Source organism: Thalassophryne amazonica, chromosome 5 (assembly GCF_902500255.1).
Source record: "Thalassophryne amazonica chromosome 5, fThaAma1.1, whole genome shotgun sequence".
In the NCBI taxonomy this organism is placed as follows: Eukaryota; Metazoa; Chordata; class Actinopteri; order Batrachoidiformes; family Batrachoididae; genus Thalassophryne; species Thalassophryne amazonica.
The window spans coordinates 97,778,114-97,801,387 of record NC_047107.1 but is presented as its reverse complement, the minus strand read 5'-3'; the positions used below and the strand labels follow the sequence as shown (position 1 = coordinate 97,801,387).

Below are 23,274 nucleotides of genomic sequence, written 5' to 3'. Positions count from 1 at the left end.
ACGTCTTTCATTAAAAAAATCTCCTTTAACAGTGGAATATCCAGATAAAATGCTGAAACTGACTTCTTCTGAAACTTCTCTGTTCTCTCACGACGTCCTGGATCAATAGAGCCTGAAATGTGGAGGTTTTCAGCTTGAACAGGCTGATGACGCCGCCTGAGAGTGCTGCGCGACGTCTCGCACCGTGAAAAGTCCTTAAAGCGACAGTCTCACCTCAAAATCTCTCATCAGCCGTTAAAATTTTCACTGAAAACCAGCTTAATTTTTCGAACCGTGTCCACTTCGATGTGTCTCACAGTTTAGAAAAAATTTTGATCAACCAAAGCGCCAGTCTCTCAGCAACTTCTCAGACAAAGGAATTCCGACGAGGGGCTGGACGACTCCTCCCACAAGGAGTGCTCACAGACGAATGACGTCACCGACAGGCGTGGAAAAACTCACGCATGCGCACGAGGGTTCAAGCATGTCTGACGTAAAAACATATGAATGAAATCCATATAGTTTTTGAAAAAAATAAAAAGGACCGTTACTTTATTGACAGCCCTCGTACTTTGGCAGAATTTTTGTCTTTTTGGCCATTTTTAAGAGAATATGAATGATAACAAAAAACTTTTTTTCACTCATGGTTATTGGTTGGGTGAAGCCATTTACTGTCAAACAATTGTATTTACTCTTTTTAAATCACAATGACAACAGAAACTACCCAAATGACCCTGATCAAAAGTTTACATACCCCTGTTCTTAATACTGTGTATTGCCCCTTTAACATCAATGACAGCTTGGAGTCTTTTGTGGTCGTTGTGGACGATCGAGGCTCTCTGATGGTAAAACTGCCACTATGTGTTGGACTTTATTCACATCAATTAGAAATACAAACCATATGGCACTCTATGGTAAATCTGCATGGAGGAGACGTTCTGAAAAACTGAGTGACTGTGCAAGAGGGAGAAGAGTGAGGAAAGCCACCAAGACAACCCAGAAGAAGTTATAGGCTTATGTGACTGTGATTGAAGACCATCACACGTGCTCAGACTTCACCCTGATGTAACCACAGACTAGGATATAGCATAATAAAAAGTTCATGGGTTTATCCAGTGCCATAAGTCGGAGAGTCTGGTGTCATATTTAGTCAAATCTTTGTCCTTTTCCAAAGCTGTGGGTGCAAGCTATCAAACCCTGCTCCAGGATCTGTCTTCAATTACAACAGCTGACCTTGTAATTTTTGGAGAAATTGTGCACAGTGCAATTTTTGCATTTTGCATCACCACTCTTAGTTTCATAGTGGAGTAGAGCGGAGAAGGATTTTCTTTCACCAAAACAGATCAAATCCAGGCTTACATCTCAAGTGTACCTTCTGGCAATTTGTAGCTAAACTTTCAGGTCTTCTTTTTAAGAAAATCCTCCTCTATACCACTTCATCACAAAGCTGCAGTATAACTGGTAACATGTAACATTTGGTAACATGGGTGCTGTAAATCCACACAAAAACACAGATGTGTTGCAAATAGACACAACACAATGGAAATAGTAATAAAGCAAAATGCCTTTTAATGACAGACCATTAGACAGGTAAAGAGTGACAAGTAGACAGTGCTAGATCTAAATAGTCATACCAGTGTACTACATCATCAGCAAAAATCAGTATGCCACAATCCATGGGATATCTGAATAATCACTCGCCATTTAGTACTAGCTGAATGGTACCCGAATGATGTATTTATAGGGTGTAAACAGACTACATTACGCTATCCCATGATGCAGCTGGAGCCTAGTAACAACTTCCCGGGAAAATCCAAAGACGACAATACATGTAATATTAGCATTGCTAAGTTTGCCATTGCAAAATAGAAATCTTCATGACATATGTGAGTATATGTATACGTGTGATCTGTAAACATCTTGGAAAAAGGACAGTTAAAGTTGTGGCACCGTATTACAGCCAAACTGTGTCTCTACTACTCATTTGTTTACTTGTATTACACACTATAGCCCAACTGATATATCAGTTCGCTGATAATATAGTCTGTTATGAGCCTTTCACAAATATTTTTGCACATGTGAAAACTTTAACTGAATAAACAATGCAGAAACAACACTCCAATGGCATTGTTGGCCATGCTGCCCAGCATGGCTGGGATCTCCTCTGCCCCTTGGTCATATTAGCAACAAGAGACCAGCTGTTATTCATTTTCAGTTACAGTGAGTGGTTGACAGTAACAAGTGGTTGCTATGCTGCCAGCTAAGTGTGGCCAAAATAAATGAGAAGTCTATTTTATGCAAATGCCTCTACATTTTATGCAATGCAACATGGCGAATGCCAATTCAAGGAAACTCAACATCACGGAAACATGACGTATGTTGTTTGGTTGCTCTAAGAAAATAATTGAGGCCGCAATAAGCTTCCAGACAGCTTAATTTCTGTATAAACCCAATATATTTGGCATTTTTCTCTTATACAGAGGTCCCTCATTTATCGCGGGAGTTACGTTCTAAAAATAACCCGCGATAGGCGAAATCCGCAAAGTAGTCAGCGTTATTTTTTTACAATTATTATAGATGTTTTAAGGCTGTAAAACCCCTCACTACACACTTTATACACTTTTCTCAAATAGGCATTAACATTTTCTCACTTTTCTCTCCTGTGTAAACACTCTCTTTTTCTTGTGGGTGAGAAGATTATAAATGGACACACGCAGAACACAATGCGCATGCTCTCCCTTCACTCACTGCCTCCGGGGGTACGGATGTGGGACCCGCAAAGAATCCAAGTCATGGCCACGGAGCTCTGCGGCTGAGGTTACCGAGACCATGCAGCGGGCGCTGCGGATTTTTCCGCAAGAAGTCTATCCTTGCGGGCTGCCCGAGCGCTCCACATCAAAACAGCAAGCGTAGTCTCTGAACCTGTTGCCAGAGTTGTCCGCAACTCCGCACAGCAGACAGGAGGGCGGTGTGAGTGACCCGCTGTGGCATTTACAATGGTAACATATGGGCAGTATGCTCCTAAGGACATGCTGAGTAGTTTGATAAGTAAATGTCTGTGTGTCAACCCTACCCCCCAAACTGGTGAAGCAATAAATAAATAAATTAAATTAAATGCTCGATATCACCCAAATATATAGGAACCTAAGTGTGTTTAATTTATGAAAGTAGTTAAAATACAGATCAACTTTATTTATCCCAAAAGAAATAGTTTTGTCAGAGAACAGAAACAGTAGACAATGGTTAGTTAAATACACAATTATAGAAGCGTTAGTATTAAATACAAATCAATCAGTTTTTTTTTTTTTTACAGTAAGTACAACAAATTTATGTGAAATGATTGGAAGCTATATTGCACAAGATGTTTGACAATATTGCACATAACTCTGAATAACTGAATAACTCTGAATAACTCTGTTCATTATACGAGGGCTGTCAATAAAGTAACGGTCCTTTTTATTTTTTTCAAAAACTATATGGATTTCATTCATATGTTTTTACGTCAGACATGCTTGAACCCTCGTGCGCATGCGTGTGTTTTTCCACGCCTGTCGGTGACGTCATTCGCCTGTGAGCACTCCTTGTGGGAGGAGTCGTCCAGCCCCTCGTCGGAATTCCTTTGTCTGAGAAGTTGCTGAGAGACTGGCGCGTTGTTTGATCAAAATTTTTTCTAAACCTGTGAGACACATCGAAGTGGACACGGTTCGAAAAATTAAGCTGGTTTTCAGTGAAAATTTTAACGGCTGATGAGAGATTTTGAGGTGATTCTGTCGCTTTAAGGACTTCCCACGGTGTGAGACGTCGCTCAGCGCTCTCAGGCGCCGTCGTCAGCCTGTTTCAAGCTGAAAACCTCCACATTACAGGCTCTATTGATCCAGGACGGCGTGAGAGAACAGAGAAGTTTCAGAAGAAGTCGGTTTCAGCATTTTATCAGGATATTCCACTGTTAAAGGAGATTTTTTTAATGAAAGACGTGCGGACGGATCCGCGCGTCGGGACGCAGCCGACGCGGTGCGGCGGCACAGGAAAAACACCTCCGTGTTGATAACCATTTGTAAAATCCAGGCGGCTTTTGATGGCTTTCAGTGGAGTGAGTATATGAGAAATTGTTTAACAGGCAGGACATGTTCCAACTTGTCCTTAAGGCTTTCAACAGAGGTGTTTTTCCTGTGGCGAAGCGTCGCGGCGGCTGCATCCCGACGCGCGGACCCGTCCGCACGTCTTTCATTAAAAAAATCTCCTTTAACAGTGGAATATCTGGATAAAATGCTGAAACCGACTTCTTCTGAAACTTCTCTGTTCTCTCACGACGTCCTGGATCAATAGAACCTGAAATGTGGAGGTTTTCAGCTTGAACAGGCTGACGACGGCGGCTGAGAGCGCTGCACGACGTCTCGCACCGTGGGAAGTCCTTAAAGCGACAGAATCACCTCAAAATCTCTCATCAGCCGTTAAAATTTTCACTGAAAACCAGCTTAATTTTTCGAACCGTGTCCACTTCGATGTGTCTCACAGGTTTAGAAAAAATTTTGATCAAACAAAGCGCCAGTCTCTCAGCAACTTCTCAGACAAAGGAATTCCGACGAGGGGCTGGACGACTCCTCCCACAAGGAGTGCTCACAGGCGAATGACGTCACCGACAGGCGTGGAAAAACTCACGCATGCGCACGAGGGTTCAAGCATGTCTGACGTAAAAACATATGAATGAAATCCATATAGTTCTTGAAAAAAATAAAAAGGACCGTTACTTTATTGACAGCCCTCGTATATTCATCCTGCAGAAGTGGGAGGAGTTATACAGTCTGATTGCCACAGGTAGGAAAGACCTCCTGTGGCATTCTGTGGTGCACCTTGGTGTTCTCAGTCTACAACTGAAGGTGCTCTAACAAGACATCAGTGTGGCATACAGGGGGTGGGAGGTGTTGTCCAGGATGCTGAGCAGTTTCCTCAGCATCCTCCTCTCTGATACCTCCACCACAGACTCCAGCTCAGCCCCCAGGACAGAGTCACCTCTCCTGATGAGCTTGTTGAGTCTGATGGTGTCCACTGCCTTCAGCCTGCTGCTCAGCACACTACAGTGTAGAAGGTGATGCTGGAGACCACCGAGTGATAAAACATTTGCAGACATTGACACATCTGAGCCTCCTGAGGAAGTACAGTCGGCTCTGGCCTTTCTTATACACAGCATCTGTGTTTACAGTCTATGTGAACACCCAGGAACTTGAAGTAGTCCACAATGTCCACCTCAGTTCCATTGATAGTAACTGGGCTCAGATGGATCTTCTGAAGTCCACCCACCAGCTCCTTCATCTTGATATGTTGAGCTGCAGGTGGTTGAGTGCACAACACTCCACAAACCTGTCCACCACACTCCTGTACGACTGTATTAAATGACTTTGATGATAATTTGCTTATTCCTGTAAGACATTTCTACTGATGAACAAAAATGACATAAACACCACAGATAATAATCCAAAATGAGCACATCACACACAAATACATAACAGTTTTGTTATAATAATAATAAATAAATTGCCCATAAAGGCAATGATACAACTTGATTTTTGGCTATCAGCCCATCATATTTTTTTTTTTACCAAATGTTAATTTCTCAAATGAATAAACAGTCAAGACCTTGTCACATCTAGAGGGCGATGTGAGCATTTTTGGGCTTCTGGTACATTTCCTACTTGCAACCCAAAATTCAGTTAAAAAAAGAAAAGAAAAAACTAAAGCCATTTATAAATGTCAGAAATGCATGATTTTTTTTCTCTCTTTTTTTTGGCAGACATAGCTGTGACCTCCCTGTATTAATGTATAAAAATTTCAATTTTGAGAGTTTTACAGTTCTTGAGTTTTGTGATGTGGAAGGTTTTGCCGTACATACAGACGGAAGGACAGATGGAAGGACTGCTATTTCTCATGACAAGCACAACTTACAGTTGTGAACCATAACATATATAACAATAATAATAATCATCACCATCATCATCATAAAAAAATTAACTGATTGATTTCTATTTCTGTACGCTGGCAAAATAATTTCCTTTGGGATAAATAAACTTGATCTTTATCTTATCTTTATATTATATACTCCAAATTATGCAACCTGGAACGAGTGCCTGGTGGATTTGTTGAATAAATGTATAGAATTGTTCACTCACCTCATTCAGAACAAACGACCCACATGACGCTTCACATGTGACTGAACTCAAGAACACAAAGACACAAAACTGACCTCAGTACCTCCCCCCAGGTAAGATATGAGGAGAAGAGGGTGCGCCCAACCCAGGGGGAGGAGCATGATTGCGTCGAGGCCTGCCCACTTGAGTAGGAGCCAGAAAGATACAAAAAAGAAGCAAACAGAGCAAGATGTATCACTGCAGCTCAAAGTCATCTTTGCTTGAAAGTAAAATTACACCTGAATCAGCCGAAAAACTACGTAAAGTTATTCTGAATCCTCTTAAATTTATTTCAAATTGACGTACATGTTGTCTTATTTCTTCTTGCATTTGGAAAAAAAAATAAATGCATGTATTATAAAGTAGACTATTTGCCCTATTGAGGTTTCAAATCCCGCAAAATCTCGCAAAACATCGGAGAGTTCGCCGCTCTGCGAGATGTCAGTAACATTGAGTAATGGACTGCGATGGTCTGATCAGGCTGCATTTTAACTGTGCACAGACAACAGCATTAGCATCACAACATGAAATTCTGTATATTGTGCCTAAAACACTCATGAATATATGATCTGGGTTTTTAGATGTTGTTATTGTGTTTGTTTTATGCAAACGTGAGAAGCTCAGGTTGTTTCTCCCTTATTTTCAATGGGAATCGCTGTGAGTCGCGATCACTTCCTGTTCATATCGTAGACGAAAGTAAAGTTTGCTCTTTAACCCTCTGTTTATTGTCCTTTACAACACTGTTTGTTCTCTGAGTTCCAGAGTAATAAATAAAATATCTGAAATACATTTTGCGTTTATTATATTCCACGCAGGTTAAACATAGCAGACACAGATTATTTGGAATATTTGTTTTAGCAAGTTATCAGGGTCTCATGCATGCAGTCTCTTAATAATGTGATGAAAACTGAAAAGCATTAAAAAAAAATTACATTTTGGTAGTACAATGTTCATTTGCAATTGTCATCATGTGGATTCCCTTCCGAATGCTGTTTCTGAGTACCTCAGTAAGTAACTCAGGGAGATACATTTACACCAGACCATGATTCAACAAGAATGGTCACTTTTATAGCAACAGACATTTCAAATGTTCTCTGTTACTTGCCGTCATAACGGCATAGCATCTCATTCAAGATTGTACAATACAAGTTCAAATTAATAATAATATTTAAAAAGGGTTATATAGGTTTTTTTTTTTCTCTGTAGTGTAATTTGTGGTAAAATATGTGCCAAAGTGCAGGAAATGGCACCTAAAAATTCAAATACTGCGGTGCATCCCCCGAGACCCACGCCTCACCCCTTACTCATTTGCAAATCCACCCCCTTACAAAATCCTAGATCTGCCCCTGTGGAGTATCAGGATATATTACCCAGAAAAATCAGATGAATTCATAACATGATTTCAGAAAAGACAGCAAGTCATGATTACTTTCATTGGCTACTACAATCTGTTTTTTTTGTTTTGTTTGTTTGTTTGTTTGTTTTTATAAATACAATTTACAGATAAATATAACCAGGTATAGTGATCATTGCAAATTTAGAGATGTACAGTGCATCTGGAAAGTTTTCACAGCACTTAACTTTTTCCACATTTTGTTATGTTACAGCCTTATTCCAAAATGGATGAAAGTCCATAATGACAAAGTTAAAAACTTTTTAGATTTTTACAAATGTATTATAAATGAAAAACTAAGAAATCATGAAAAACTAAGAAATCACATGTACATAACTATTCACAGCCTTTTCTGTGAAGCTCAAAATTAAGCTCAGGTGCATCCCGTTTCCACTGATCATCCTTGAGATGTTTATACATCTTAATCGTAATCCACTTGGGGTAAATGCAGTTGATAGGACATGACTTGGAAAAGAGCACACCTGTCTACATATAAGGTCCCACAGTTGACAGTGCATGTCAGAGCACAAACCAAGCATGAAGTCAAAGGAATTGTCTGTCAACTTCTGAGACAGGGTGGTCTCGAGGCACAAATCTGGGGAAGGGTACAGAAACATTTCTGTTGCTTTGAGGGTCTCAGTGAGCACAGTGACCTCTATCATCCGTAAATGGAAGAAGTTCGGATCCCCCACAATTCTTCCTAGAGCTGGTTGCCTGTCTAAACTGGGCAATGGGGGAGAAGGACCTTAGTTAGGGAGGTGACCAAGAACCCAGTGGTCACTCTGTCAGAATTCCAGCATTCCTCTGTGAATAGAGGAGAACCTTCCAGAAGGACAACCATCTCTGCAGCAATCTATCAATCAGACCTGTATGGTAGAGTTGCTAGACGGAAGCCACTCCTTAGTAAAAGGCACATGGCACCCTGCCTGGAGTTTGCCAAAAGGCACCTGAAGGACTCTCAGACCATGAGAAACAAATTTTCTGGTCTGATGAGACAAAGATTGAACTCACTGGCGTGAATGCCAGGCGTTATGTTTGGAGGAAACCAGGCACCATCCCTACAGTGAAGCATGGTGGTGGCAGCATCATGCTGTGGGGATGTTTTTCAGCAGCAGGAACTGGGAGACTAGACAGGATTTAGGGAAACATGAATGCAGCAATGTACAGAGACATCCTCGATGAAAACCTGCAGAGTGCTCTTGACCTCAGACTGGGGCGACTGTTCATCTTTCAGCAGGACACTGGCACTAAGCACACAGCCAATTGAGTGGCCCAGCCAGAGCCCAGACCTGTGTCTGATTGAGCATCTCTGTAGAGATCTGAAAATGTCTGTGCACCGACGCTCCCCATCCAACCTGAAAGAGCTTCAGAGGTGCTGCAAAGAGGAATGGGCAAAACTGCCCAAAGATACATGCACCAAGCTTATGGCATCATATTCAAGAAGACTTGAGGCGTAATTGCTGCCAAAGGTGCATCAACAAAGTATTGAGCAAAGGGTGTGAATACTTATGTACACGTGATTTCTTAGATGTCTTGATTTCCTGTTTTCTGTTTCTTTGGTTCTGTAAAACTTTGCAAAAACTTTGTAATTGTTAGAATGGCCTAAGCAGTGGGTCACTTCTCTGAGTCTGGTCTACTTACCAGTTGCTAGGGGTTGTAAGGTTAGAAACTTTCTTACTTGTATGAAGTGCCTTGACACAACTTTTTTGTGATTTGCCATTATATAAAATATAATAAACTGAATCTGAAACTATTTTTTTATTTTTAATAATTTACAAAAATTTCAAAAATACTTTTTTATGTTGTCATTATGGGGTGTTGTGAGTAGAATTTCGAGGGGAAAAATTAATTTACTCCATTTTGAATAAGACTGTAACATCACAAAATGTAGAAAAAGTGAAGCGATGTGAATACTTTCCGGATGCACTGTATAATAGCATATATTCATAAGGTTTGGCATTTCACTTGATAAATCTCTTCATCAATTCAGCGAATAAATGTGAAGAATAAAGTTGGTGTTCCAAAAAATATAGCAATTACAAAATAAACTCGTAATTTCGTATAGAAAAGTCACAATATAATTTCAACTGGAGTTGATAGACAAGGAGCAAGTCGAAAGAAACATTCGTCTGAGCCCCTGACATGTTGTGAGTGATCCATCTTGTCCCACAAACAATCTTTGCCAAAGCCCGCTTACTGGTGGGGAAAACCCAAAACCAAAAGTAACGCTTTTACTACTTCTTTCCAGGAAGTAGCCTGTACCGTCTGGAAGTAAATGTTAGCAGGTCTCTGGCACACACGCACTGACTGATGCTGAAGTTTTTTTTACCGTCATGTCGGATTTGTCGGACCGCTCCATGAACGTCAACTTGCTGAAGGAGCCGGTAGTGAGGAAACTCTGTGAGGTTTTGGACAGAAGTAGCGATAAAGGTTGGCGTAAACTCGGACAGCTCGTCGGCAATGACAGGCGGCATAAAGTCAGGTAGGATGAAGTGTATACATATACATATATATACACACACACACATATATATATATATATATATATATATATATATATATATATATATATATATATATATATATATATATATATATATATATATATATACATATATACAGTTTATTTATTCTCGTAAACTAACTTAAAAAAATCCTTTTGCTTTCCTTCTACCAATTGAATCGAGAACGGTGTCTGTGTGGTTTAGTGAATTTTAATTGTCTATTAAGTGTGTGATTATGACTTTATTTATCATGTGTACTTCGATTTTTGACTACCTCACACTGTAACTATGTTACACTGTAACTACTATGAAAACTGTAACTATGTTAATTAATATTTGCAACATGTGTCAAGAATCACGAATCCGATTTTGACCAAACTTGACAGATGATATCTGGCCTTTGAATGGGAAGACATGTTTTTATTTTGTGTTGTGGTCAGAGGTCAGGGTCAATATTCTGATTCCTATTGTATGGAAAAATGGCTAATTTTATGGAAATGAATAGGAATATTTTATTGTTAATGTTTTTGCTACATGTTTGATTCTTTGACATATTTACTGTACTCTTTTGACTGCCTTTGATGTAGTGTTGAAGACTGTTTTCATTGCAATTATAAAAAGGATGTGTGTGTGTGTGTGTGTGTGTGTGTGTGTGTGTGTGTGTGTGTGTGTGTGTGTGTGTGTGTGTGTGTGTATGTATATACACTCAACAAAAATATAAACGCAACACTTTTGGTTTTGCTCCCATTTTGTATGACTCAAATGATCTGAAACTTTTTCCACATACACAATATCACCATTTCCCTCAAATATTGTTCACAAACCAGTCTAAATCTGTGATAGTGAGCACTTCTCCTTTGCTGAGATAATCCATCCCACCTCACAGGTGTGCCATACCAAGATGCTGATTAGACACCATGATTAGTGCACAGGTGTGCCTTAGACTGTACACAATAAAAGGCCACTCTGAAAGGTGCAGTTTTGTTTTATTGGGGGGGGGGTACCAGTTAGTATCTGGTGTGGCCACCATTTGCCTCATGCAGTGCAACACATCTCCTTCACATAGAGTTGATCAGGTTGTCAATTGTGGCCTGTGGAATGTTGGTCCACTCCTCTTCAATGGCTGTGCGAAGTTGCTGGATATTGGCAGGAACTGGTACACGCTGTCGTATACGCCAGTCCAGAGCATCCCAAACATGCTCAATGGGTGACATGTCCGGTGAGTATGCCGGCCATGCAAGAACTGGGACATTTTCGGCTTCCAAGAATTGTGTACAGATCCTTGCAACATGGGGCCATGCATTATCCTGGTGCAACATGAGGTGATGTTCTTGGATGTGGCACAACAATGGGCCTCAGGATCTCGTCACGGTATCTCTGTGCATTCAAAATGCCATCAATAAAATGCACCTGTGTTCTTCGTCCATAACAGACGCCTGACCATACCATAACCCCACCGCCACCATGGGCCACTTGATCCACAACATTGACATCAGAAAACCGCTCACCCACACGACGCCACACACGCTGTCTGCCATCTGCCCTGGACAGTGTGAACCGGGATTCATCCGTGAAGAGAACACCTCTCCAACGTGCCAAACGCCAGCAAATGTGAGCCTTTGCCCACTCAAGTCGGTTACGACGACGAACTGGAGTCAGGTCGAGACCCCGATGAGGACAATGAGCATGCAGATGAGCTTCCCTGAGACGGTTTCTGACAGTTTGTGCAGAAATTCTTTGGTTATGCAAACCGATTGTTTCAGCAGCTGTCCGAGTGGCTGGTCTCAGACGATCTTGGAGGTGAACATGCTGGATGTGGAGGTCCTGGACTGGTGTGGTTACACGTGGTCTGTGGTTGTGAGGCTGGTTGGATGTACTGCCAAATTCTCTGAAACGACTTTGGAGACGGCTTATGGTAGAGAAATGAACATTCAATACACGAGCAACAGCTCTGGTTGACATTCCTGCTGTCAGCATGCCAGTTGCACGCTCCCTCAAATCTTGCGACATCTGTGGCATTGTGCTGTGTGATAAAACTGCACCTTTCAGAGTGGCCTTTTATTGTGGGCAGTCTAAGGCACAGCTGTGCACTAATCATGGTGTCTAATCAGCATCTTGGTATGGCACACCTGTGAGGTGGGATGGATTATCTCAGCAAAGGAGAAGTGCTCACTATCACAGATTTAGACTGGTTTGTGAACAATATTTGAGGGAAATGGTGATATTGTGTATGTGGAAAAAGTTTTAGATCTTTGAGTTCATCTTGTTGTGTGGGCCGCTGAAGAGGAGGTACTGCTGGCCCACTACCACCAGAGGGCGCCCTGCTTGGAGTGCGGGCTCCAAGCACGAGAGGGCGCCAGACCCAGAGGAAGTGACAGCTGTCACTCATTACTCCAGCTGTCACTCATCTACACCACCATATAAGCCGGACTGCAACTCCACCTCCCCGCCGAGAAATCGACTACCAGTACTAAGGTAATTTCTCTGCTGAATTTAAACTGTGACTTACGTCTGATCTGTTTGCAGCCGTTGTCCTGTGGTGCCCTTTCAACTGGGTTGGCGGTCAGTGAGAGAAGCGACGTCTTCGCCTCTCACTCCATCCAGATAAGTGGTTCCAGGAGCTGCTAGTGTGTTCCTAGGTTGGAGGTGGAGGTGCTTCCTCCCAACTGTGTTTGGACTGTTAATTACTGAGTGTGCGGACTCACACTCACACATCATCTTTCTGTTTTCTGCCAGCAGTACCAGGGTCGACAGCGGAAGACAGAGGCCACCTGGGGACTCGGGACTTGGCGGCTCCGGTGTTCTTCAGGCCGTTGGTGGTGGAGGCCGTGTGGGACGCGGCTTCTCTCTCGTCGGGCGTCTTCTATCTTCGAGCCTGCCCACACGTCACCTGGTGTTTATTGACTGTGAATATTAAGACACGTTTCGTTGTGTAATATCACAACATTAAATTGTTACCTTTTGGCTTACTCATTGTCCGTTCATTTGCGCCCCCTGTTGTGGGTCCGTGCTACGACACCTTCCCAACACATCTCATACAAAATGGGAGCAAAACCAAAAGTGTTGCGTTTATATTTTTGTTGAGTGTGTATATATATATATATATATATATATATATATATACAACCCCAGTTCCAATGAAGTTGGGACGTTGTGTAAAATTCAGTGGTGGGCACACTTCCGATAATCCGATAACAGATCATTATCGAAGATAATGTTTTCATTATCTTTTTAGATAACTTTCAAAACCATCATCGGACTAATTATCTTCCGATGAATTGCCGTCCGATAACTTTTAGACTGATAACGTAGTAAACCAAGCTGAACAGTGAAAAACATTTTTAAAACTTAAAAGCAGTTGAGACCTACCTGTTAAAAGTTTCCTAATAGGTATATTGTTCTACCTCTGCAAACAGAAGAGAGCTGTTTTCAGAAAAAAAACACTCTATCCTCTGTAGGCAAAGGAGAACTGATGAGCCCCCCAAAAAATCATTTCCTTTAAAACCATCCATCCATCCATTTTCTTCCGCTTTATCCGGAGTCGGGTCGCAGGCGCAGCAGCTCAAGCAAAGCCGCCCAGACCTCCCGATCCACACACACCTCCCCCAGCTCCTCCGGGGGAACCTCAAGGCGTTCCCAAGCCAGCCGAGAGATGTAGTACCTCCAGCGTGTCCTGGGTCTTCCGCGGGGCCTCCTCCCAGTGGGACGTGCCCGGAACACCTCTCCAGCGAGGCGTCCAGGGGGCATCCGGAAAAGATGCCCGAGCCACCTCAACTGACTCCTTTCGACATGGAGGAGCAGAGGCTCGACTCCGAGCTCCTCCCGAGTGACCGAGCTCCTCACCCTATCTCTAAGGGAACACCCAGTCAACCTGCGGAGGAAACTCATCTCGGCTGCTTGTACTCGCAATCTCGTTGTTTCAGTCATGAGCCAAATCTCATGACCATAGGTGAGGATTGGAACGTAGATCGATCGGTAAATCGAGAGCTTTGCCCCCCTACTCAGCTCTGTCTTCACCACGACGGTCCGATACAGCGACCACATCACTGCAGATGCTGCACCAATCCGTCTATCGATCTCACGCTCCATCCGTCCCTCACTCGTGAACAAGACCCCGAGATACTTAAACTCCTCCACTTGAGGCAATGACATTCCACCGACCTGAAGAGGGCAAAGCATCTTTTTCCGGTCGAGAACCATGGCCTCGGATTTAGAGGTGCTAATTTTCATCCCGGGCGCTTCACACTCGGCTGCAAACCACCCCAGTGCACGCTGAAGGTCCTGATTTGACAAAGCCAACAGAACCACATCGTCTGCAAACAGCAGAGACGAGATTCTGTGGTTCCCAAACCAGACCCCCTCTACACCCTGGCTGCACCTAGAAATTCTGTCCATAAAAATAATGAACAGAACCGGTGACAAAGGGCAGCCCTGGTGGAGGCCAACGTGCACTGGAAACAGGTTTGACATACTACCGGCAATGCGAACCAAGCTCCTGCTGCGGTCGTACAGGGACCGGATAGCCCTTAGCAAAGGACCCCGGACCCCGTACTCCCGGAGCACTCCCCACAGGGTGCCCCGAGGGACACGGTCAAACGCCTTCTCCAGATCCACAAAACACATGTGGACTGGTTGGGCGAACTCCCATGAACCCTCGAGCACCCGATGGAGCGTGTAGAGCTGGTCCAGTGTGCCGCGACCAGGACGAAAACCACACTGCTCCTCCTGAATCCGAGGTTCGACCATCGGTCGAATTCTCCTCTCCAGGACTCTGGAATAGACCTTACCGGGGAGGCTGAGGAGTGTGATCCCCCTATAGTTGGAACACACCCTCCGGTCCCCCTTCTTAAACAGACGGACCACCACCCCGGTATGCCAATCCAGAGGCACTGTCCCCTATCGCCACGCGATGTTGCAGAGGCGTGTCAACCAAGACAGTCCCACAACATCCAGAGACTTAAGGTACTCAGGACAGATTTCATCCACCCCAGGAGCCTTGCCACCGAGGAGCTTTCTAACCACCTCGGTGACTTCGGCCCGGGTAATGGATGAGTCCGCCTCTGAGTCCCCAGTCTCTGCTTCCTCTTCGGAATATGTGACGATGGGATTGAGGAGATCCTCGAAGTACTCCTTCCACCGCCCGACAACATCCCCAGTCAGGGTCAACAGCTCCCCACCCGCATCGTTTACGGTGCGGGTGGAGAGCTGCTTCCACCTCCTGAGGCGTCGGACAGTTTGCCAGAATCTCTTCGAGGCCAACCGAGAGTCCTCTTTCATGGCCTCCCCGAACTCCTCCCAGACCCGAGTTTTTTCCTCTGCGACCTCACGGGCTGCGGCACGCTTGGCCTGCCGGTACCCGTCAACTGCCTCTGGGGCCCTTTAAAACCATACTGATATAATCGCAATATCACCCAAGTCATCCAGAGGCATACATTTTTAATTTATGGTTCAAATTTTAACCTACTCATATAGGACAAGTTATTTAAAATTACTGTCATGTCTGAAGTTTTATAAAGTGAAAATATCAGATATATGTTTTCATTTTAAAGTAATGTGCTAATTTTTAAGGTTTTGTGAGCACATGCTGTGCCCGGCAGCAATGCATTATGGGTAGCATAGGGTAATCTGAGACGTTCACGACAGGACAAATGCATTTCAGACACTCTGCTCAGGCTCCACGGACAACAGCATTAAACTCTAGTGCCTAAAACTCTCGTGAATATATTCTCTGGGTTTATAGACATTATTGTATTTGCGTTTGTTAAATTCCACGCATCTTAAATGTATCAGACACAGATTATCTAGAATTTTGTTTGGCAAGTTTTCAAGGCCGCTACTGCCATCTACTGGCCAGTAATGTTCATGGCAGTATTTGCTCCAAGTACTAAGCATCTGGGTACCAGTAGATGGCAGTGTTCTATTTATTTTGACCCGGTTATATCAGATGGTGGTCAAATCAACTTTTTGGCTTTGCAAATGGCTTTTTTTTTTTTTTTTTTTTTTACAAATTAAGTTTAAAAACAAAACAACAACAACAAAAAAAACATTACAAGACACCTCTGCGGTTGGATGCTTGTAGCTCTTCAGCAGCAGGAGGTGGCCGTGAGATGTTAAAGCTTGTTACTCCACTACACGATGCAGGATGCGCGATTAACCTGAAACTCAGTCCAAAAAATTCTCGCACGAATGAAAAATCATCTGAAAAATGGCCAAAACACGCACAGTGTAAAGCCAACATTTATGTGTCAAGATAAGGCTTTTCAGAACTGACCAATTGTTAACCTTGTCCTTTGTTTTATCTATGTTTTCATTATTAGGGCCCGAGTAGGCAACGTCCTACGAGGACCCTATTGTAATTGCGCTGTTTATTATTAGGGCCCGAGTAGGCAATGTCCTACGAGGACCCTATTGTAATTGCGCTGTTTATTATTATTATTATTTATTATTATTATTATTTATTATTATTATTATTCTCACTTTTGAAATCGAAATTTCGGCCTCTTCACATGCTCAAAAATTCCCCAAACTTTCCAAAGTCGTCCGGCCGGATCCGAAATTAGATATTTTAGGGGCGTTGCACATGGTCGCAGCGAAATCGCGAAATAGCGCCCCCTAGAAATTTTCAAAAACCCCTCCGCATTGGGCTTTTTTCGTCATAGCCTCACGAAATTCGGTACACATATTTACCATGCCAGGACACACAAAAAAAGTCTCTTACTGTCATGGTGAAATAGCAACAGGAAGTCGGCCATTTTGATTTAAAGTTTCGATTTTGAGCAAATTTTTGCCATTTTTGGCCATTTCCACTACTTACATTTGAATGAACTCGTCCTAGGGATTTCATCCGATCGTCTTCAAATTTGGTCAACATCATCACAACACAATGGTGATCAAAATTTATCAAAAGATTCTAATTAAGTCAAAAGGCATGGCTGCTAGGAGTCATACTTAACCCAATCAACTTCATTCCACTTCTAAAACATGCAGAACAAATTGGTGAACGTAGGCGATGAACGCCGTGAAGTTACGAGTAACGGCGTCCATGTGGCGGCGTACCGAATATCGCCCCTTCGCCATGAAATTACGTTCTTCCTTTTGACGGTTTTAATTTTGTCACATCATCATGAAAATTGATACACAGGTCGAGCATGACAACCTCTTACAATTCATAGGGGCGTCGCCCATGGGCGGGGCAAAATGCCTCAATAGCGCCCCCTTGAAACTTTCAAAAACCCCTCCCCATAGTGGTTTTTTTGGAGTAGGGAGATGAAAATTGGTACACGTGTGACTTGCATAGACGTACAAAAAAGTCTCTTGCACCATGGGTCTACTCCAAACAGGAAGTCAGCCATTTTGAATTTTCTTCTCATTTTGGCGTGATTACCACATGTTGTATTTGAACGAACTCCTCCTAGGGATTTTGTCCAATGCACTTCAAATTTATTTAACAGCATCCACAGATGATACTAACCAAAAGTTATCGAAAGCTTTTCTCTGTTGAAGGGTGTGGCCGCTGTGGTGCCGCCATTTTGACCCTTCGCCATAGAACATCAAGTTATGATAACTCCTTCATGCTTTGCCGGATTGACTTGAAACTTCACATGTATGATGACGGTTGGCCCCTCAACACACCTGGCCCCTCTGTTTGTACACTAAGCGCCCCCTAGTGGATGAACCATCAACATGTCATAACTCCTTCATGCATTGTGTGATTTGCTTGAAATTTGAACTGTGGGATGAGTGGTTGCCCCTGTACGCACATGCCCACATGTGGTCACAAGAGCACACTGCCCTGGGTAGGCGGTCGCGCGGAACGAGGGCCTGTATATGACTGCTTGCAGTCCTAGTTATTATTATTTATTTATTATTATTATTAGGGCCCGAGTAGGCAGCGTCCTACGAGGACCCTATTGTAATTGCGCTTTTTATTAGGGCCCGAGTAGGCAACGTCCTTCGAGGACCCTATTGTAATTGCGCTGTTTATTATTATTATTATTATTATTATTATTAGGGCCCGAGTAGGCAACGTCCTACGAGGACCCTATTGTAATTGCGCTGTTTATTATTATTATTAGGGCCCGAGTAGGCAACGTCCTACGAGGACCCTATTGTAATTGCGCTGTTTATTATTATTATTATTATTATTATTCTCACTTTTGAAATCGAAATTTCCAAAATTTGATATTTTGGGGGCATCGCACATGGTCGCAGAAAAATCGCGAAATAGCGCCCCCTAGAAATTTTCAAAAACCCCTCCGCATTGGGCTTTTTTCATCGTAGCTTCACGAAATTTGGTACACATATTTACCATGCCAGGATGCACGAAAAGGTCTCTTACTGTCATGGTGAAATATCGACAGGAAGTCAGCCATTTTGATTTTAAGTTTTGATTTTGAGCAAATTTTTGCCATTTTTGGCCATTTCCACTACTTACATTTGAACGAACTCGTCCTAGGGATTTCATCCGATCGACTTCAAATTTGGTCAAAATCATCACAACACAGTGGTGATCAAAAGTTATCAAAAGATTCTAATTAAGTCAAAAGGTGTGGCTGCTAGGGGTCGTCAAACTTTGGCGAGCTTTTCGCAGCACGCCATTTCACTTCGAACGGCTGTCACGCCCACATACTTCATCGTAGATCCTTCAAACTTGCTGAACATGATGAGGGCTCCACCCTGAACGTCTACATATCTTAAGTTCCCACCTGCGCCATAGCGCCCCCCGGTGGTGGCGGGAAATGTCCTATTTTTACTTTAAGAGGTCCTGATGTCACATACTTAACCCAATCAACTTCATTCCACTTTTACAACATGCAGAACAAATTGGTGAACGTAGGCGATAAACACCGTGAAGGTACGAGTAACGGCATCCGTGTGGCGGCGTACCGAATATTGCCCATTCGCCATGAAATTACGTTCTTCCTTTTGACGGCTTTAATTTTGTCACATCATCATGAAAATTGATACACAGGTCGAGCACGACAACCTCTTACAATTCATAGGGGCGTCGCCCATGGGCGGGGCAAAATGCCTCAATAGCGCCCCCTTGAAACTTTCAAAACCCCCTCCCCATAGTGGTTTTTTTGGAGTAGGGAGATGAAAATTGGTACACGTGTGACTTGCATAGATGTACAAAAAAGTCTCTTGCACCATGGGTCTACTCCAAACAGGAAGTCGGCCATTTTGAATTTTCTTCTCACTTTGGCGTGATTTCCACATGTTGTATTTGAACGAACTCCTCCTAGGGATTTTGTCCAGTGCACTTCAAATTTCTTACAGATCACCCAGAGACGATACTGACCAAAAGTTGTCGAAAGCTTTTCTGTATGTCGAAGGGTGTGGCCGCTATGGTGCCGCCATTTTGACCCTTCGCCATATGAACATTATACTTAAACAGGTACTGAAGTCACATACTTAACACCATCAACTTCCTTCCACTTCTAAAACACGCAGAACAAGTTGGTGAACATAGGCGATGATCGCCGTGAACTTACGAGTAACGGCTTCTGTGTGGTGGCGTACCGAATATCGCCCCTTCGCCATGAAATTACGTTCTTCCTTTTGACGGCTTTAATTTTGTCGTATCATCATGAAAATTGATACACAGGTCAAGCATGACAACCTCCTACAATCCATAGGGGCCTCGCCCATGGGCAGGTCAAAGTGCCTCAATAGCGCCCCCTTGAAAATTTCAAAAACCCCTCCCCATAGGGTTTTTTTTTGGAGTAGGGAGATGAAAATTGGCACACATGTGTGACTTGCATAGACGTACAAAAAAGTCTCTTGCACCATGAGTCTACTCCAAACAGGAAGTCGGCCATTTTGAATTTTCTTCTCATTTTGAAATGATTTCCACATGTTGTATTTGAACGAACTCCTCCTAGGGATTTTGTCCAATGCACTTCGAATTTCTTTGACAACATCCAAAGATGATACTGACCAAAAGTTATCGAAAGCTTTTCTCTATGTTGAAGGGTGTGGCCGCTATGGTGCCGCCATTTTGACCCTTTGCCATGGAACATCAAGTCATCATAACTCCTTCATGCTTTGCGTGATTGACTTGAAACTTCACATGTATGATGACGGTTGGCCCCTGAACACACCCAGCCCCTCTGTTTGTACACTGAGCGCCCCCTAGTGGATGAACAATCAACATGTCATAACTCCTTGATGCATTGTGTGATTTGTTTAAAATTTGAACTGTGTGATGAGTGGTTGCCCCTGCATGCACATGCCCACATGTGGTCACAAGGGCACCCACTGGCCTGGGTAGGCGGTTGCGCGGAACGAGGGCCCGTATATGACTGCTTGCAGTCCTAGTTATTATTATTATTATTTATTATTATTATTATTCTCACTTTTGAAATCGAAATTTCGGCCTCTTCAGATGCTCAAAAACTCACCAAACGTTCCAAAGTCGTCCGGCCGGATCTGAAATTCGATATTTTAGGGGCGTCGCACATGGTCGCAGCGAAATAGTGCCCCCTAGAAATTTTCAAAAACTCCTCCGCATTGGGCTTTTTTCGTCGTAGCCTCACGAAATTCGGTACACATATTTACCATGCCAGGACGCACAAAAAAGTCTCTTACTGTCATGGTGAAATATCGACAGGAAGTCGGCCATTTTGATTTAAAGTTTAAATTTTGAGCAAATTTTTGCCATTTTTCGCCATTTCCACTACTTACATTTGAACGAATTCGTCCTAGGGATTTCATCCGATCGTCTTCAAATTTGGTCAAAATCATCACAACACAATGGTGATCAAAAGTTATCAAAAGATTCTAATTAAGTCAAAAGGCGTGGCTGCTAGGGGTTGTCAAACTTTGGCGAGCTTTTCGGAGCACGCCATTTCACTTCGAAAGGCTGTCACGCCCACATACTTCATCGTAGATGCTTCAAACTTGCTGGACATGATGAGGGCTCCGCCCTGAACATCTACATATCTTATGTTCCCACCTCCACCATAGCGCTCCCCGGTGGTGGCGGGAATGTCCTATTTTTAGCGCCCCCTTGAATATTTCAAAAACCCCTCCCCATAGGGGTTTTTTTGGAGTAGGGAGATGAAAATTGGTACACATGTGTGACTTGCATAGTCGTACAAAAAAGTCTCTTGCACCATGGGTCTACTCCAAACAGGAAGTCAGCCATTTTGAATTTTGTTCTCATTTTGGCGTGATTTCCACATGTTGTATTTGAACGAACTCCTCCTAGGGATTTTGTCCAGTGCACTTCAGATTTATTTAACAGCATCCACAGATGATACTAACCAAAAGTTATCGAAAGCTTTTCTCTATGTTGAAGGGTGTGGCCGCTGTGGTGCCGCCATTTTGACCCTTCGCCATAGAACATCAAGTCATGATAACTCCTACATGCTTTGCCTGATTGACTTGAAACTTCACATGTATGATGACGGTTGGCCCCTCAACACACCTGGCCCCTCTGTTTCTACACTGACCGCCCCCTAGTGGATGAACCATCAACATGTCATAACTCCTTCATGCATTGTGTGATTTGCTTGAAATTTGAACTGTGGTTTAAGTGGTTGCTCCTGTACACACATGCCGACATCTGGTCACAAGGGAACACACTGCCCTGGGTAGGCGGTCACGCGGAACGAGGGCCCGTATATGACTGCTTGCAGTCCTAGTTTATTATTGCATTTTGTACACTGAGCGCCCCATAGTTGATGAACAATCAACATGTCATAACTCCTTGATGCATTGTGTGATTTTGTTTAAAATTTTAACTGTGTGATGAGTGGTTGCCCCTGCATGCACATGCCCACATGTGGTCACAAGAGAACACACTGGCCTGGGTAGGCAGTTGCGCGGAACGAGGGCCCGTATATGACTGCTTGCAGTCCTAGTTTATTATTGCATTTTAACCTGTGAAGTGCTTTGTGACTTATGTCTGTGAAAGGCACTATATAAATAAATTTACTTACTAATATTGAGTGCACGTTTTACAACATCATAAAACGTGCGCACATCATCAAACGTGCGCACATCACTAATAAAACGTGCGCACATTCTCTCCACATGCAAAACATTTTGCGATGACACTTCCAGGGCTCCGTAAAAATGCCTGTTTTTACAAATAAAAATGGAATATTTTACAAAAGCACATTTATCTTTAAACCAACACACGTCACATTAACGTGTTGGTTTACATAATGAATGACTGAACCAATCAGTGTTTAGCAGAGGCACTTTTATCCATAATGCTTTGCGGTCTGTGTTTGTTACAAAACCTAAGAATTAGTGCATTATTCAACATTAAAAGATATATGTTATATTTTAACTTTGTACAAATGACAGAATTGACATTAATGGAGTTATTCTATCAGTATTTTCACAAAACCATAAGTTAGTATGACTTTATTTTTCAAGACCTCCGCCTGACCGGAGCATTATGATTAGTAGAGAGCTGATTTTGTGGGTGCTCTCAGGATTTGTCTGTGCAGCTTCCTATAGGGGGCAGCATGGTCAAACATGGAAATACTGGCTCATTCTTTGGGTCTGTTGTCGCTTTTGATGCTTTCAAAAGCGATCGTGTTAAAAGTCAATTTCAGCTTCTTAGTAATTGCAAATGTACCAGACACAATACTGGAATTTATCGGTTATCGATTATCCGTAACTTCCGATCCATTTTTGGGTGGTTTATCGGTTTATCTTTATCAAAGATAACTTTTCAGTTATCTGATTATCTGTTATCGAAGTTAATTTTTTGGTTATCTGTGCCCACCACTGGTAAAATGTAAATAAAAACAGAATACAATGATTTGCAAATCCTCTTCAACCTATATTCAATTGAATACACCACAAAGACAAGATATTTAATGTTCAGACTGCTAAACTTTGTGATTTTTGTGCAAATATTTGCTCATTTTGAAATGGATGCCTGCAACACATTTCAAAAAAGTTGGGACAGGGCAACAAAAGACTGGGAAAGTTGATGAATGCTCAAAGAACACCTGTTTGGAAACAGGTGAGTGTCATGATTGGGTATAAAAGGAGCATTCCCAAAAGGCTCAGCCATTCTCAAGCAAAGATGGGGTGAGGATCACCACTTTGTGAACAACTGCATGAAAAAAATAGTCCAACAGTTTAAGAACAATGTTTCTCAATGTTCAATTGCAAGGAATTTAGGGATTCCATCATCTACAGTCCATAATATAATCAGAAGATTCAGAGAATCTGGAGAACTTTCTACACA

At 42.7% G+C, this 23,274-nt stretch overlaps 2 protein-coding genes across 3 annotated transcripts in view; one reads left to right on the top strand and one right to left on the bottom strand.

The window, feature by feature from the left end:
• Nucleotides 1–6,215, bottom strand: part of prlrb (prolactin receptor b) — a 69,535-nt gene extending 63,320 nt beyond the window's left edge. The window contains exon 1 of the mRNA XM_034170954.1: nucleotides 6,144–6,215. Coding sequence (XP_034026845.1) covers nucleotides 6,144–6,148 — 5 coding nt within the window. The 5' untranslated portion in view covers nucleotides 6,149–6,215. The remainder of the gene's footprint in view (nucleotides 1–6,143) is intronic.
• A 3,473-nt stretch (nucleotides 6,216–9,688) lies between these two features.
• The window catches only part of malt1 (MALT paracaspase 1), a 66,691-nt gene continuing 53,105 nt past the window's right edge, over nucleotides 9,689–23,274 (top strand). For both annotated transcript variants that reach the window (XM_034170949.1, XM_034170948.1), the window contains exon 1: nucleotides 9,689–10,036. In XM_034170949.1, the coding sequence (XP_034026840.1) occupies nucleotides 9,888–10,036 (149 nt within the window). In that variant the 5' untranslated portion in view covers nucleotides 9,689–9,887. The remainder of the gene's footprint in view (nucleotides 10,037–23,274) is intronic.